The 16,935-nt window shown below is 45.7% G+C and overlaps 1 protein-coding gene across 3 annotated transcripts in view; it reads left to right on the forward strand.

Annotated features, from left to right (window-relative positions):
* CC3H1orf100 (chromosome C3 C1orf100 homolog) overlaps positions 1 to 16,436 on the forward strand; it is a 28,194-nt gene extending 11,758 nt beyond the window's left edge. Inside the window, exons 3-5 of one of the 3 annotated variants that reach the window (XM_045453172.1) lie at positions 3,428 to 3,523; positions 7,869 to 8,041; positions 16,250 to 16,436. In XM_045453172.1, coding sequence (XP_045309128.1) covers positions 3,428 to 3,523; positions 7,869 to 8,041; positions 16,250 to 16,341 — 361 coding nt within the window. In that variant the 3' untranslated portion in view covers positions 16,342 to 16,436. Of the gene's footprint in view, positions 1 to 3,427; positions 3,524 to 7,868; positions 8,042 to 10,976; positions 11,264 to 13,924; positions 14,108 to 16,249 lie in introns of those variants that run through there. The other 2 variants (XM_045453174.1, XM_045453173.1) reach the window with 2 other exon arrangements.
* Positions 16,437 to 16,935: the final 499 nt, after the last annotated feature.

Genomic DNA, 16,935 nt, shown 5'->3' on the forward strand with positions numbered 1-16,935 from the left:
ACACCGAGAGATGACTCTGGGTGCAACGTGGAGCTCAGAGAACGGGTTTGATCCTTGGCTCTGGCATTTACCAGCCGGGTGATCTTTGGAGGGCCCAGCTGACCTCTCTGAACCTCGGTCCCCTGTTGTTCATAATGTTTACCTGGCAAGGTGACTAGGGATTAGATGAGATCACCCATGTAAAGGAGCCTCATAAAGCCTGAGGCCCAGCACAGACATAACAGAGGACTGCAGGGCCACGTCAGGTCACAGGGCCAGGCTCTTGAGGGACGAACACGCCTGACCTCCCCTGTGCATATCGGATTCCGTCTGCAGCTAAGCCCAGGTTTCTGCTCCGGCTACGCACACTCTCGTCTGCACAGACCACATCACCTCAAAGAGCCAAGCTTTGAGGGGCTGGCAGACAACGTGTGGGGGAATCGGCCAAAGCAGGAATCTGGAGGAGGAGGAGAAGGGGTCTTAGAAGCCAACCTTCCCACAACTCATTCAGGAATCTTAGAAGCCAAGTCAATCGACGGGTCTGAGCAGAGCCCAGGCAGGGGTCCGCGGCCGGGTCTGGAGAGACCGCTGCTTCCCCCACTCCCGCACCCAGCCCCGCCAGGAGAGGCCAGCTCCTGACTGACAGGCCAGGTTACGTACGCTCTGCCCCTCATTAACCTCTCGACTGGGATCTTCCTCTTCTGGAAGGTGAAGTCAGGCCACGTGGGGAGCTGGGAAAGTCCACCCAAAGAGTTTGCCCTTCTTTCCCCAATCCTTTCCACTTCTCCACCCAGCCCCTCCTTCCCTTCAGCACCTGCTTACGCGCTTCCCTCCCCCTCCCCGCTCCTGGGCCAAAACCTACCAAGAGAGACCCCCCAGGGACTGGGAGCTGGGCCTGTGATCTGGTGCTGGCAGAGAAGGGCTTCCCCATCCTCAAAACAGCTTTTACGGATGGCTTCTACGGAGCAGTGCTTAGGTCACTCGCCTGTATTCAGCAGGCGTTTGTTACAGGCATGCTTGTGAGAATCCACGGTCAAAACTCGGCCTACTGAAAACGGCACAGCAGCTGTGAGAGACCAGTGTGGCTTCGGAACCCCGGCTGGATTGCTCACAGACTGCAACAGGGCGCTAGGGGGATCTTTCCAAGGGAGTGCTTCAGCCACGGGACGGGTGCCCAAGAAAGTCCCAGGCTCTCAGAAATGTCATTTGTTCCCTATGATTGTGCCAGTTCCTCTCCTTTCTTATGACTTAATCCCTGCTCGTATTTACTCTTCGGGGCTCAGTCACTTTATCCGAGCCACTGGGCAGGCCCAGACAGCCTGTGGTTTTTCTGAAAAGTCAGAGCTCCCGGAGGCCCTGTTTGCATAGACAGGCAGACCCGTCCTGTTCACAGCACTTGCCTTTCGTACTGGTTAGACAGCGAGGTCCCCACTGGCCCCCCGCACACTCCACTTTGATCCCAACTCTGGCCTCATCTTGGCTTCTGAAATTCCCCTCACCTCGAATGTCTTCCCCATCCTGTTTGCTTGCCGAAATCCTGGACATCCGTCCCTCAACCACGACCCCACTGACCCTTTATTCAGATCACCATTTCAGCACATAAAGAGCAAAGGGATGCCTGGGTGGCTCAGTCGGTTACACGTCCGACTCTTGATTTCGGCTCAGGTCGTGATCTCACAGTTTGTGAGTTCGAGCCCCACGTCGGGCTCTGGGCTGACAGCGCGGAGTCTGCTTGGGATTCTCTCTCTCTCCCTTTTTCTTTGCCCCTCCCCGGACCTCTCAAAATACATAAACTTTAAAACAACAACAACAAAAAAGAGCATTATGAGGACAAGTCAGCTCCTAGATCTGTATCTAAGAACGCTCAGTGTGCAGGCACGTTGTGTGAATTCAGTAAGTGCTGGTTGGACTGCGGACACGGTTCAGATTTCCATTCATCACCCGACACGTGTTTGGTGAGCTATTTCGTGCAAAACTATATACTGTTTTCTACCAAGTCTTCCCTTGGAACTCTGAAATAGCATCGTCTGAGAGCTCAGAACCTGTGGAAGTCCCCAAACACCTACATATCACAAACTCTCCCCACGATGGTCACCTGCCTGTGTCCCCTCCCTCTCCAGAGGAGTGGCAGCCTTCTTCCTTATGCCTGAAGCCGTAAGTCAAGCCTGTCCTTGTATTGGACGCCTCCCTCCCAGCCTCAACCCTTTCTCCCACGGTGTCCCCTGTCCTCTACAGCCACCTTCCCCAACACATAGCTCGGGTTTTTCCGTGTCCCACATAAATGACGACACCTGCCTCCTGGCCAGTCTCTGTACTTCAGTCAGACTCCTCACCTTCATTGTCCACACAGCCACTAGCAAAGATCTTTCTAAAATAAAAATTGCACTATGTCATTAATCTTCTTTTTAAAAATGCTACCAAGATTCCCTGCCCCCTAGTGAGTGGTTCCCAACCTCTCGGACACAACGCCCCCTTTATGCCTAACATAATCCAACTACACGTAATTCTGAAATGGCAACATAATGCAGTGACCATAATCTAAAAGGAAAAGTAATTGGTTATAAAGTAAGACGTCTTTCAAAACTTTTTTTTTTTTAGTTTATTTTTTGAGAGAGAGAGAGAAAGCAGGGGAGGGCTGGGGAGGGGCAAAGAGAGAGAGAGAATCCCAAGCAGGCTCCACACTGTCAGCACAGAGCCCGATGTGGGGCTCAAATCCACAAATCATGAGATCGTGACTTGAGCCGAAATCAAGAGTCGGGTACTTGAACTGAGCCACTCAGGCACCCCAAAATAAGATGTCTTTCAAACGGTAGGGTCTGGATATCCCGGCACCTTTGCCTCACCTCGCCTTGGTTCAGCGGTACACGCCCACCCACCCCTGCTCAACTTCACACCCCAAAAGCACTTCCTCCCCCCCACCAATTTGTGCTTCAAAATGTCTTTACAACCCAGCCCTCCCTGGCAAAGCTAAGTTCCCTCCTCCAGCCCACAAGCGCCCTGTGCTTTGGCCATCATAGTGCCTATTCATTTCTTGCCCCATACACTTAATTGCCACAGCTTTTAAAAAATCTAAAATACTTGGGCAAGTTTGTAAACTTACCAAAAGTAGGGAAAAAAATAGTATAAGAAGCCCCCACGTAACCATTCTCTCATTTCAACAATGATCAACATTTGCCCCCACTGATTTTAAATAGCCTCTTATTTCTTTTTCTGATAGTTTGAACCTAATACCTGACACATCAAATACTTCCTTATGACTCTTGAGAAGGAAATCCTGAAAAATGGATAACAGAAGACAGCCCTATCAAGAAATTCCAAAGGTTTCCAGAGCTCTGTGCCAGAAACCGGAAGCAAAGACTACATGTATTTTTTATTATACCACAGCTGGCATTCTGCTGTAAAGAACTAATTGCTTTTTTTTTTATCACCCTTTTACTTTCTCCACTAGTGTATTCATCGCTCATCAAGGAAAGGACATCCAAGGATATTACCCCGGGCAGCTGGCAAGAGTCCACTTTGATTCTAGTGCGAAGAGACCTCCCAGGTGAGGAGACCTTCCTAAATCTTAGTTTTCAAAAATTTCATTAAAGTTAGAATGATAAAATGAAGAAAAAAAGGGAGGGATGACAATTTGTAGTCATAATAATGATAACAATAATAATTATTATTTAATGGCTAAAAAAAAAAAAAAAAAAAAAGCTTGGAACGAAATACACCAAACTTAACAAGGACGTTTTATGACTGGTTAAGATCATTGGTATTTGTATTTTATTTTTCATCTTTCTCTCTGTTTTCCAGATTTTTCTCTAAAGAACATATATTACTTTTATAATCAACAATAAATATAGAATGTTACTAAATCATCAAAGAAATGTAAGAAACACCAAGAGTTTAGAGTTTCAACTTGTTCAAAAAACTTACCCTCCTGAGAGTCAGTTTCCCTCTCAGTAAAATTCTGAATTTGGTTTCTGTCTTTCCAAATGTGATTTTAACAAAAAGAAAAGGAAAAAACAAAGAACAGTCACTTGGACGTTCTTTAAGTTTATTTATTTATTTATTTATGTATTTATTTAGAGAGTGCAGGAAGGGCAGAGAGAGAAGGAGAGAGACAGAATCCCAAGCAAGCTTCGCCTACCAGGGCAGAGCCCAATATGGGGCTCAATGCAGGACTCGATGCGGGACTCACTTCATATAGTTGCACATTTTTTTTACTCATGATGAGAACTTTTAAAGTCTACCATTTTAGGACCTTTCAAATACACAATACAATATTATTACCTATAATCACCATGCAGTACATTACACTTCTAGAATTTATTTATCTGGAAGTTTGTACATTTTGACCTCCTTCACCCATTTTCCCCATCCCCCCAAGTCTGCCTCTGGCAGCCACCAATCTGTTCTCTTTTTCTATGTGTTTGGGTTTTTTTGTATTCCACATATAAGTGAGATCATACAGTCCTTGTTTTTATCTGATCTTTTTTCACACACACACACATATATATATATATATACATATATGAGAAAAACATATATATATATGTATGTATACAACAACATCTTCTCTATCCATTCATCCATCAATGAACACTTAGATTGTTTCTATGTCTTGGCCATTGCAAATGATGCTGCAATGAACATGGAGATACAGATATCTGAGACAGGGATTTCACTTTCTTTGGATGTGTACCCAGAAGGGGAATTCCTGGTAGTCCTAACTTTTGGAGGAACCTCCATACTGTTCACAACGGCTGCACCAGTTTGCAGTCCTACAACAGAGCACGAAGATTCCCGTTTCTCCACCTCCTCGCCAACACTTCTTATCTCTTGCCTTTTTGATACTAGCCATTCTAACAGGTGGGAGGTGACAGCTCACTGTGGTTTCAGTTTGCATTTCCCTGATGGTTAGTGACGGGGAGCATTCCTCATGAGTCTGTTTGCCATCCATACGTCTTCTTCGGGAAAAAATGTCTATTCTGATTCTCTGCCCGTTTTTTAGTCAGACGGGGTTTTTGTTTTTTGTTTTTTTACTATTGCCTTGTATGAGTTATTTGTGTATTTTGGCCATTAACTCATCAGATATATGATTGGCAAATATTTATCCTATTCCACAGGTTGCCTTTTTATTTTGTTGCTCTCCTTCACTGTGCAAATCTTTTTAGTTTGATGTAGTCCCGTTTATTTGTGTTTTTGTTGCCTTTACTTTTGGTGTCAAATCCAAAAACTCATTGCTAAGCTTGATGTTAAGGAATTTACTCCTTATTGTTTTCTTCTAGGAGTTTTATGGTTTCAGGTCTTACCTTCAAGTCTTTAACTAATTTTGAGTTGCTTTTTGTGTATAAGATAATTCATCTTTTGCATGTTGCATTTTTTCCAACACCACTTACTAAAGAGACTATCCTCTCCCCACTGTATATTTTGGGGATTTTTTTTTTTTTTTTTTTGTCTAAACCAATTGACCACATAGATGTGGGTTTATTTCTGTGCTCACCATACTGTTCTGTTGGTATATGTAACATATGTGTCTTTTTATGACAATATCATACTGCTTTAATTGCTATAGCTTTATAATATAATTTGAAACCAGGAAGCATGATGTCTCCATGTTGTTTCTCTTTCTCAAGATTGCTTTAGATATTTGGACTCTTTTGTGGGATTTTTAGGATTTTAGAATTCTTTGTTCTAGTCCTGTGAAAGAATGCCTTTGGAATTTTTATTTTATTTATTTATTTAATTTTTTATTTTTTTCAAAAGAGAGAGTAAGAGGCAGAGGGAGAGAGAGAGAATCCCAAGCCGGCTCCGTGCCTGTGCAAAGCCCGACACAGGGCTCGATCCCATGAGCCCAGGATCACGACCTGAGACGAAACCAAGAGTCAGACTCTCAACTGACTGAGCCATCCACAGGCCCCTGCCTTTGGAATTTTTATAGGAATTGCATAAAATGTGTAGATGGGTTTGGATAGTATGACATTTTAACAATATTAATTCTTCCAATCCATGGACACAGAATATCTTCCCACTTATTTGTGTTTTCTTCCATTTCTTTCATCAGTGTCTTAACGGTTTTCAATGTATAGGTCTTTAACCTCCTTGGTTAAATGTACTCTTATTTATTGTTTTTGATGCAATTGTAAATAGGATTGTTTTCTTAATTTCTCTGTCCGATAGTTTATTGTTAGTGTATAGAAATGCAATACATTTTTCTACATTGATTTCATATCCTGAAACTTCACTGAACTCCCTTATTAGTTCCAACATTTTTTTGGTGGAGTCTTTACAGTTTTCTATATATTGATCATGCTATCTGCAAATAGAGACAGTTTTACTTCTGACTTTCCTATTTGGATACCTTTTATTTCTTTTCCTTGCCTAATTGCTCTGGTTGGGACTTCCAATATACGTTAAATAAAAGTAGTGAGAGTGGACATCCTTGTCTTACTCCTGATTTTAGAAAAAAGCTTACAGCTTTCTAACTTGGAATATGAGATTAGCTGTGGGCTTTCATATATAATCTTTATTATGCTGAAATATGTTCCCTTTATATCCACATTATCATTAATGGATGTTGAATTTGTCACATTCTTTTCCACATCTACTGAGATGATGGTATGATTATTATCTTTCAATTTTTTACTGTTTTATTCATTTTCATGAGAGAAGGGGGGATGCAGAGAGAGATGGGGAGACAGGATCCAAAGCAGGCTCTGCACTGACAGCAGACAGCCCGATGTGGGGCTCAAATCCATGAGTTGCAAGATCATGACCCAAGTTGAAGTTGGATGCCCAACCGACTGAGACCCCCAAGGCGCCCCTCCTTCAATTTGTTAATGTGGCATATTATGTTGATTGATGTGCAGTTGTTGAACCATCCTTGTAGCCCTGGAGTAAATCCCACTTGGTCATGGTGTACGATCCTTTTAATGTGTTGTTGAATTCAGTTTGCTGATATTTTGATGATTGGAACCTTGTTTTGTATAACAGTTTTCCTGAGATAATTCCCACACCATAGAGCTCATCCACTTAAAGTGTTCAATTCAACTGAAACCTTTGTTTAAACTTAATTATTTATTGTGGACTTTCTTCCATCTCAAAATTTATAATTCCACAGCATCACTTTTAATGGTGGTATGATATTCCTGTACATGTCTGTATCATTTTCTAAATAATCCCTCTTTTTTCACATGAAGATTGTTTCCATTCTTTTATTATCATAAAATACTTTGGTGAACATTCTTCGAGCTATGTCTTTGGTGACACCCCTAATTTCCGGAGTTGGCTGTGACAAAGTATATGCACATTTTAAAGATATTAATACTCACCACCAAAGTGTTCTCAAGCAAGCCGCACCAGTGAGTGTAAACTCCCACACGTGTATGGAGATATTTCACCATTAAATTTTGATTCTTCTTTACTTTTGCTTTCAGAGGGGACTTATCTGAGTGGAGGGACAGGAAGGTTATAACTGATTTCAGGTTCATCCAACACCAACTTGCACCACAGTGGTTAGTCTGGTCAGAAGACAGTGTTGGTTCCTGCAGGGAACCAAACATCCATAGGGAAGAAAATTACGATGGGAAAGGGCATTGGGGAGATGTGGAGTACAGGAAGTAGCCACACTTGAGCAGACCCAGTGGAGGTTTCAATGCAGGTCGTCTTCTGGAACCTGTGGTTGAGGAGGAGGAGGGATGCTACCATGGGGGAACAAGGGACTGGGATCCTCGAGCCACCTGCTGAAAACCCCGCTGTGCTGGCCTTGGTGCCATGGAGTCATACCAATAGTATCTTTGTAGCCTCCTGGCTGCTTCCAGAGAGTGGATTTCAGCTGATGAGAACGTTGGACTGCTTTTCTTCCACTGGGTGCTCAGCAAGCTGTTTCTATTTTCATCTAGACCTCTCATAGACTTGACGATTCCACCCAAGAGAAAAAGCCAGTATCAGCCTCAATTAGACCAACAAACTCTCATTCGATACATTTGTTTTCGAAGACATTCAAGGCCCGCCGAACCATGGTATGAAGAAACCACCTACCAAAGGGACTATTCTCTGCCATTTTACAAGATTGGTAAGTCAGGTCAACTGCTCTTCCTCTCTGAGATCACACTTGACTCCGATGAGCCTCTTTCATGGGCTTCTAGCCATCAGGGACGTGTCTGGGACCAATCAAGTTGGGGACAGTGTGTGTGTGTGTGTGCGTGTGTGTGTGTGTGTGTGTGTCGAGGTGCAGGAAGAAGAATTTAGAGGCTGGCCCAAGGGCTGTTTCCGCCTCTCCTTTTTTCCAGCTCGCTATAGAATTCAAGGATAAAAATGCAGAAATGTCAGGGTGGCTCAGTTGGTTAAGCATCTGACTTTGGCTCAGGTCCTGATCATGTAGTTCATGAGTTCAGGGCTCTGTGTGGATGGTACAAAGCCTGCTTGGGATTCTGTCTCTCCTTCGCTCTGCCCCTCCCCGACTTGTGCGTGCACGTGCGCTCTCTCTCAAAATAAATAAACAAACTTAATAAAAAAGAAAAGAAAATGCACAAATGTCCTTGCTAGGAAGCAGGCTCAAGTGCGACTGCTTCTTACCGAGCCTCTCATCACTCAACAAATTCCTTGTGGTGCCTAACTATATTGAGGAAATTTTTTTCTTTTCTCCCATTTTTTTTTAAATGTTTTATTTATCTTTGGGAGAAAGGGCATCAGTAGGGGAGGGGCAATGCGGGGGTGGACAGAGGATCTGAAGCAGTCTCCACACTGACAGCAGTGAGCCTGATGTGGGGCTTGAACTCACCTACTGCGAGATCATGACCTGAGCTGAAGTTGGACGTTTAACTGCCTGAACCACCCAGAGGCCCCCTTGTTCTCCCATTTTAAACGACTTTATGACAATTTGACATTTGGGGGCATGTTTCAAAAATTCTAAGTTCCCTGTACATTGCAACATGTGTGGCTATGAAGGGCCAAGCCCTCCCCCAGATGTGAGCCGGGGGTACACACGTGGATGCCAGTGTAGACGTTACTTGTATTCCTGTCCTCACGGATGCCTTGAATTTTAGTGAGGGGAAGGAGTCGCTGCGTTGACAGGCTTTGTAAGTGAGTTAACCCCACTGTTTCTGGAGCTCTTACCCTGTGGCAGGCACATATTTTGTTCTTGTAACAGCACTCTTAGGTAAGTGCTATTATTTCCCCCATTTTCCAAGAAGGGGGGATCGAGTTTCTGAGACAGTTAATGACCCAGATCACCAGGCAGCAGGTAGGAAGGGCAGAGTTCAGACCCAGGCCATTTGAGACATAGCATTCAGGCAGAGGCCAAGCTCTGTGCTTGACCTGTAACCCATATGGCCTCTGTCACAGCTGGGTGTCACCTGTTTATCTAAGAGTTTTCTTTAAAGTGAGTCACTTTCTTCTTGCTTGAGAAAGAGTAAGAAACCGAGTAGGCGGATGGTGGAGGGAGTGGCTGGGGGTGAGGAGGGCCCACCCTTCCTCCTGTTCTCCCCTGAGAAGAGTGGCTAGGCCAGGGATGGGGCTCAGGTCCCAGGGGAAGAGCAAACACCAGCAGCCAGGAGGGTGGGAGTCAGGCCCAGGCGACTCATCTCTAGACAGTGGAGCCACAAAGGGGCGGGGGGCGCAGTAGATGAGGCCAACAGGCCGCATGTGGGCAGGAGGCATCTGGCATAAGAGGTTCCCAGGGGTGCGAAGCTGGGTTCTGGGAGGTGGGAGACGGGTGGAGGCTGAGCAGGGCGGGAGATGAGGGAAGAGGGAGGCTGGGGGCTGAGATGAGCTCTAGGGAAGGAGGTGCCAGGAGGGAGTGTGGGACGGTAGAAGTTGGGGTCCCACAGGGGGCCCCGGGACGGTTGTATTAACGGAAGCCAGGGTGGGTATGGGTGCAGATCAGGGCTGAGGATGAGGCCTGAGGGGGGACGGGAGCCACCAGGGGCTGAGTAGCTGGAGAGGAGAGGTGGTCAGGAGAACCAGCTAAGCGTCTTGCCCTTTCGAGAACATTCGAGTCTGAAGTCAGCTTCCTTAGCAGGGGGTAATCCAGGTGGGCCTTGGGTTACCAAAGTGGTAATAGACAAGACCTTCTTTCCAATTCCTCTGCTTCGAGGGAATCTGGTGAGACAGAAAGACACAAAAGGTTTTCTCCCCTGCTTGTTTTAGACGACGATTCTTAATTCTTTCCGCCCTATGGAACCAGGGGAGTGTTTAGCGACGCAGCTGAGTATTTACCAGGTTCTGTGTCCCTAACACCATGCCGAGTGCCATGGGAGGAGGTGAGCGCCAAGCCCAGGCTCTGACCTCAGCCACGGGGCGTTCCCAATCGATCAGGAAGGTGAAGCAACAACCAGCCTGCCAGAGAATGACTAAGCAACTAGCTGAGTGGGAGCTGGAAGGTGGGGTCTAGAACATGCTAGGCCCTGATGGATGAGGTTCCAGGCAGAGGGAACAGGGGCCCCCAGGCAGGGACACCGCAGCTGGGACGTGGTGGGGGGATGGTGAGGCTCGTGGAAGGTGGGAGAGCAGGGAGGACTCCAGCCAGGAGGACTCAGGCCCCAGGGCCACTGTGGGCCTGCATGCCCTGACTCTTCAGTGTTGGGGAAGACGCTCAGCTTCTCTGAACCCAACTTCTCGGAAGACTGTAGTTTAAAAAAATTTTTTTTAACGTTTTATTTATTTTTGAGACAGGGAAAGACAGAGCATGAACAGGGGAGGGTCAGAGAGAGGGAGACACAGAATCTGAAACAGGCTCCAGGCTCTGAGCTGTCAGCACAGAGCCCGATGCAGGGCTCAAACTCACGGACCGCGAGATCATGACCTGAGCCGAAGTCGGCCGCTTAACTGACTGAGCCACCCAGGTGCCCCATCAGAAGTCTGTAGTTTAGCATAGCTGTTAGGATTTAAAATGTCTGTCATGGGCCCAGAACTGTGCTGAATGATACACACACACACACGTGTATACACTCGTGGTTGCAATGAGTCATAGCCCCCGTGATGTAGCTATTATTATTTACTCCACGTAGCAGAAGAGAAAACCGAGCATTACAGACTTTAAGAAACTCACTCCATCCAGCAGCTGGTGGGTCGTCGATCCGGGCCCTCCAGAGAATGAACGGAGGGAGGCTTCACAGGAAATGGGAAGAAGATTCAGGTGGTGCAGCATTTGGAGTGAGGAAGGACACCATCAAGAGAGAACTCACGAGAACTCACGAGGCATTAAAGCTCGTTGCACAGCCGCCCACTCCGACCGCAGGATTGTTGGTGCCTCTGATGGAAATACTGGTTTTCGGCCAGAGACGTGTCAAGCTGGGATCCGTAGGCAACTGAAAATGAGGTGCTGGAAAGTCCAGCAGGCAGCATTAGACAAGGAACAGGGTTGGACAGCCCCCTACCCAGTGAGGGTTGAAGCCTGACCCATTCAAGAGATAATTCATGTTGAAATATTCATTGACCCGCTGAGCGAGTGTGTATGAGTTATCTATCGTGGAGGAATGTCTCACTCCAAAACCTAATGGTTTATCAGATAAATGATCATGATTTTCACCTTTTAGATGGGCAGTTCTGGCTCAGGGTTTCTCTCTCAAGGAATCAGTCACCTGCAGTGAGCGGGGCATCATCTGAAGGCTTGACTGGGGCCGGAGGATCTGCCTCCAAAGTGGCTCATTCACATGGTCGTCACTCACATGCTGGCTCATGACTGGGGCCTCAGTGCCTTTCCAGGTGGGTCTCCTCACACCAGTGCCAAATGTCCCGAGGGCAGGGCAGTTAGCTCCCCCTACCTAGAATGGGCAATCTGGGATGAAGGGGGAGACGGTAATGCCTTTTCTGACCCGGGGGCAGAATCCACACACTGTCACTTCTGAAGGTCCTACTGAGGCAGTGTGCAAGGATTACATAAGGCACGGGTACCACGGGGTGAGAATTACTGGGGTCCGCTTTGGAAGCTGGCAAGGGTGCATTGACTGAGCACCCTTTATGAACCAGCCACGGTGCTGTCTGGGGGGGGTACAGTGACCTGGATAGACAGGACACCTGCTTTCATGGAGCTGACATTCTTGGGGGCCTACAGAGCATAACCAAGCACGCTTTGTCAACATTATAGACTGCAGTGGTGCTATCAGGGAAACAGGCAGGGTGATAAGTGAACTCAAGGGAGTTTGCTTTTAATAGCACAGTCAGGGAAAACCTCTATGCAATTTTAGCTGAGCCCTGGAACACAGGAATGAGTCACGTTAGAGAGCGTTTCGGGAGAAAGGAACAAACCGTAAGTCCAAAAGCTTGAAAGCAGGAAAGGCCTAGGCTTGTTTGAGGAACAGAAAGGAACCCATTGTAGCGGGTGTGTGGTCAGGGAGGGCGCCTGGATTCGAATCTCAAAACAAAGACCTGGAAGGGTTCGAGCGGAGGAGTGACCGATCATTTGTATTTTTAAAAGATCACTCTAGCTGCTGCTAAGACCCTGTTTGGAGAGGGACAAGAGGTAGGGCGTGCCGACCAGCGAGGAAGCTATTTGCCTGCTTAGAACGGAGATGATGGGGCTTGGACCAGCAGGGAAAATGAAAAAGGATGAATGGATTCCAGAGATATTTTGGAGGTGACATCAGCTGGACTCAGTGACTTGCTGTGAGAGCGTTTTCATTCATTCATCTTGTGTTCTTCCAGTAAATGATTTGAGAGCCTATTTGTATGCCAGGCAGTGTGCAAGGTTTTGGCGATACAGTGTCAAACAAAAATAGACACAACGTTTCCACATGCAGGAAGCTTCAACCAGAACCCGGATAGAAATAAGCATACCATTTCACCTGGCATAAATGCGATAGAGCAGAATTTATGTGGTGCTATAGGAACGCTTAATGGGTTTCCCTGAGGAAATGATGAGCGAAAAGTTCACTAAGCGAGGAGTAGGGGAAGAGCTTCACAGTGAGCACAGAGTGTGCAAAGGCCCTGTGGTAGGAACACAACATGTTTGAGAAACTTAAATGTGCTAAAGCACAGAGATCAGGAAGGGTGGAGCAGGATGTAACTACAGATTAAAGACAGGAACAAGGAGAGGGTATACAGGCCATTTTCAGCTCCGGCACCTCTAGCCTGAGACAAATGGCAAATCACTAAAAAGTTTTAAGGAGGGTGGAGACGCCATGATTAAAAGTGCATTGTGAAAATGAGAAGGAAAGGGGGGCCGGGTGGGGAGTTGGGTGAGGCAGGGATTGAATATGCTGAGCCAGGAGCACCCCCGCCCGCCGCCCCCAGCAGTGGTTAGGCTAAAGGTTCTCACCCTGAGTGACATCACTTTTCGCAAGCCAGATGCCCAGGAGATACCCATACCAATTAAATCAGGATCTCCTGGTGCAGGGGTGGGGTGGGGTAGGGTGGGGTGGTCCCAGGCATCAGTAATTTAAAAACCTCCCCAGATTAGTCCCCCGTGTGGCCAAGTTTGGGAACCAGTGGTTTAGGCAGGTGATGACAGCTGGTAGCAGTAAAGAGAATTGGATGGATTTGCGAGGTGCTTACGGGGCAATTATTTTGTGAACAACCATCAGGTAGGCGACAGGGGGGTCTTCAAGAGACCTAACAGAGAGAGGTCACAAATCTGAGCACTGAGAGAGACCACAGCAGGCACTGAATCGAGGGTTTGTTTAAATCAAGAAACTGTACTCCTTGAAGGAGTCTTTGGGGGAAGGGCTTCTCAGAGAATAAGATCGATACAAAGTGGTTTACGAAGACGTGGGTTTTTCGTTTTTGTTTTTGTTTCTAATCTTAACCATTTGACCCGTCTTTGTGATCAGATTTTAAGGGCCGGACATATGCCTAGATTAGCACTGACTCGCATTTCACTGTCGGGTTCTCATTTCCTCTTTGGGCATTGTTGAAAAACGGATTAAATAGAGATTGTGATAGATCACCTCTCAAGAAGTTCTTCCTCAGTAACAAATTCATTCTCAGCACATTCTCAGGGGTGCGTTTATTTTTTTAGGAAACATTGATTAAGCACGGACTCTGTGCAAGAACCAGTGTAAGATGGACAGACTCCATCCCCAGAGAACCTAGAGCCTGTGAATATGAGACGGCCCCTCACACAAAATTTGCCCATGTATTACCCTGGCACCAAATAATTAAAAGAACTCATCCTCTGAAAATAAAATATCTGCTCTTCGTAGCGATGTGACCCTTAGACTCCCTGACCTTCCGATTTCTCATCTGTAAAAAGGATAATAATAGTATCTACCTAACAGAACAGAGATAACCATATAAGGAACTTAGCATTGTGCTTATATGTAACATTAATAGGCCTTCAAAAAAATATTAGCTATTATATTATCGATCAAAGAATAAACATGTGCCATAATAAATGTTTGTAAACAAACAAACAAAAAACCCTAATGCAACGGGATTGTGTTTTTTTCTGGGATCAAGTTCTAAAACCAGTGCCTCAAATAGTTATCACGTATAATCGAAGTTATCCTTGGAAATCTCTTAAACTGTTCCAAGTGTTACTATCAAATGATACTAAATTATTACAGTAGTTGGAATAAATGGGATTCAGGAAGTTGGTTAAATTGTCTCCGTAGTTCTCACTTAACTCGTTTTATTTTTCGATGATGACTTTGGAAGAAGTCACCCCCACAAATCCACATGAACAAGAGTTTCACTTTATCAAATGGTAAGGAAGTCCCCCAAATCATTTCGCATGTCCTTTCCACAGTAGTCCCACCCCCAAATCTGCATAGCGTAGTTCGGGCTTGATAGCATCCACTGTCTGTGGGCATGTTGACTCGGTGAAGCCCCAAAAGTTTATTGCACGTTCTGGGAACGTTTATTGTCCAGTGGATCCAGTCGAATGAGTGTGTCATTCAGCTCCATGGCTGGTGAGGTATTCTTCAGGCTCCTAAACCGCTTAGACACAGTGTAACCCTCGAGAAGGTCAGAGTTGCTATTTTAACCCCATAAGCCTTGGGAAGTTGAATGGTTACTTAGTTCAGACAGGTACACACTATTCAATTAGATTTAAAGAATCCTGGGGCGCCTGGGTGGCGCAGTCGGTTAAGCGTCCGACTTCAGCCAGGTCACGATCTCGCGGTCCGTGAGTTCGAGCCCCGCGTCAGGCTCTGGGCTGATGGCTCAGAGCCTGGAGCCTGTTTCCGATTCTGTGTCTCCCTCTCTCTCTGCCCCTCCCCCGTTCATGCTCTGTCTCTCTCTGTCCCAAAAATAAATAAACGTTGAAAAAAAAAAAATTTAAAAAAGAATCCTCCAGGGATGGCATTTCGAGTCATACTCCTGGGTTCAATGAAATATTATCCTTTCTTAATACCAAGAAATGTTTGTGTCTTTCAATGTTGTTGAAGTAAGTGTGGAAGGTGTAATGGCGCAGTGAAGAGGTCAGGGACTTGGGGGCCAGGTATTCCTGGGTCAAGTCCCCTCACTCTCCTATAAACTTGGGCACGTTCATGAATCTCTTTGAGATGGTGACCCCATCAGTGGGCATCTGAGGATTACCGTGGATATTAAGGTAAGTAACACAGTGCACGGCACTACACGTAATACAGCTGCGTTACGATGCTATCGCCATAACACCGTGCTCTTTGGTTCACCCAGTGTGGATGCGATGACTGATGCATTTATCCCCAAGCCCTCCGCGAACCCTCAGCTCCAGACAAACAGAACTGTTAGTGATTGTAGATAAGAGGGTATAAAGTACAGGAACTCCAGTGGGGGTAAATTGAAGGATGGTACCAACTGAAGTTTGATACAAACACACAGAGTGGCCCGTTTCCAGTGTGGGGTTTATAGGGTTTGGGGGTCTACAATTGGGATGTCAAAATGCAAACGTATATGACTGATTTAATTTTATTTACATGTGGGCATAATTCAGTGAGGTGCCTCTTGATCACAGAATGAAACACAAATAACCTTTTGACTAAGTCCTTTTCCCCCACATCTTTCACATATATCCCTTTCTCTTCAATCCCCCAAATTATTTTATTGCATACAATTGTTGTGGACACTATTTTGGGGCACTTGGTTGGCTCAGTCGTTTGAGTGTCTGACTTCGGCTCAGGTCATGATCTCACAGTTCGTGAGTTAGAGCCTCACATTGGGCTCTGTGCTGACAGCTCGGAGCCTGGAGCCTGTTTCGGATTCTGTGTCTCCCTCTCTCTCTGCCCCTCCCCCCCCCCACCTCTTTCTTCCTCTCAAAAATGAATAAACATTTAAAAAACTAAACAAAATTGTTGTTGACACTATTTTAAAATTTAGGAGTGAACGGTCTTAAAATAAATCATTGATTTGTTTTAAATTCCAGATTGGAACAAGAAATTAGCCACAGTTTCATCGAACCCTAGACCACTCAATTCTCTGCCAGAGCTCTACTGTTGTCAAGCGAGGCAGTTGTGAATGAAAACCGCTTAAATTGTAAATAACCATGGCATTCAAACAAAACAACATTTGGAGTTCTTAGGTGACTCTTTTAGATTAAAATAATAACAGGACTGCTGTTGATTGAAGTGTGTATCTGGGTGGCTACAATCCTGAAATATTTACATGCGGCAAAGTCTTTTCAGATTGAGGCGATCAACCTAAGGGCAGGGGATCAAGAGTCAAGTTTAAGGCGCACCTGGGTGGCTCAGTCGGTTGAGCATCTGACTTCGGCTCAGGTCATGATCTCGCGGTCTGTGAGTTCAAGCACCGCATCAGGCTCTGGGCTGACAGCTCAGAGCCTGGAGCCTGCTTCGGATTCTGTGTCTCCCTCTCTCTCTGTCCCTCCCCCGCTCATGCTCTGTCTGTCTCTCTCTGTCAAAAATAAATAAACATTAAAAAAATTAAAAAAAAAAAAGAGTCAAGTTTAAGACAACTTGTCATCTCTTCTCACGTCAACCATCTTACATTTAATACAAAGGTTATACAGGGGGCCAGGTAAGAATATAATCTGCTCAATAATTGCATTACTCATTATAAAGAAAAGAGAAGAGAAGAGAAGAGAAGAGAAGA

The sequence above is a fragment of the Leopardus geoffroyi genome, chromosome C3 (genome assembly GCF_018350155.1).
Source record: "Leopardus geoffroyi isolate Oge1 chromosome C3, O.geoffroyi_Oge1_pat1.0, whole genome shotgun sequence".
NCBI lineage: Eukaryota > Metazoa > Chordata > Mammalia > Carnivora > Felidae > Leopardus > Leopardus geoffroyi.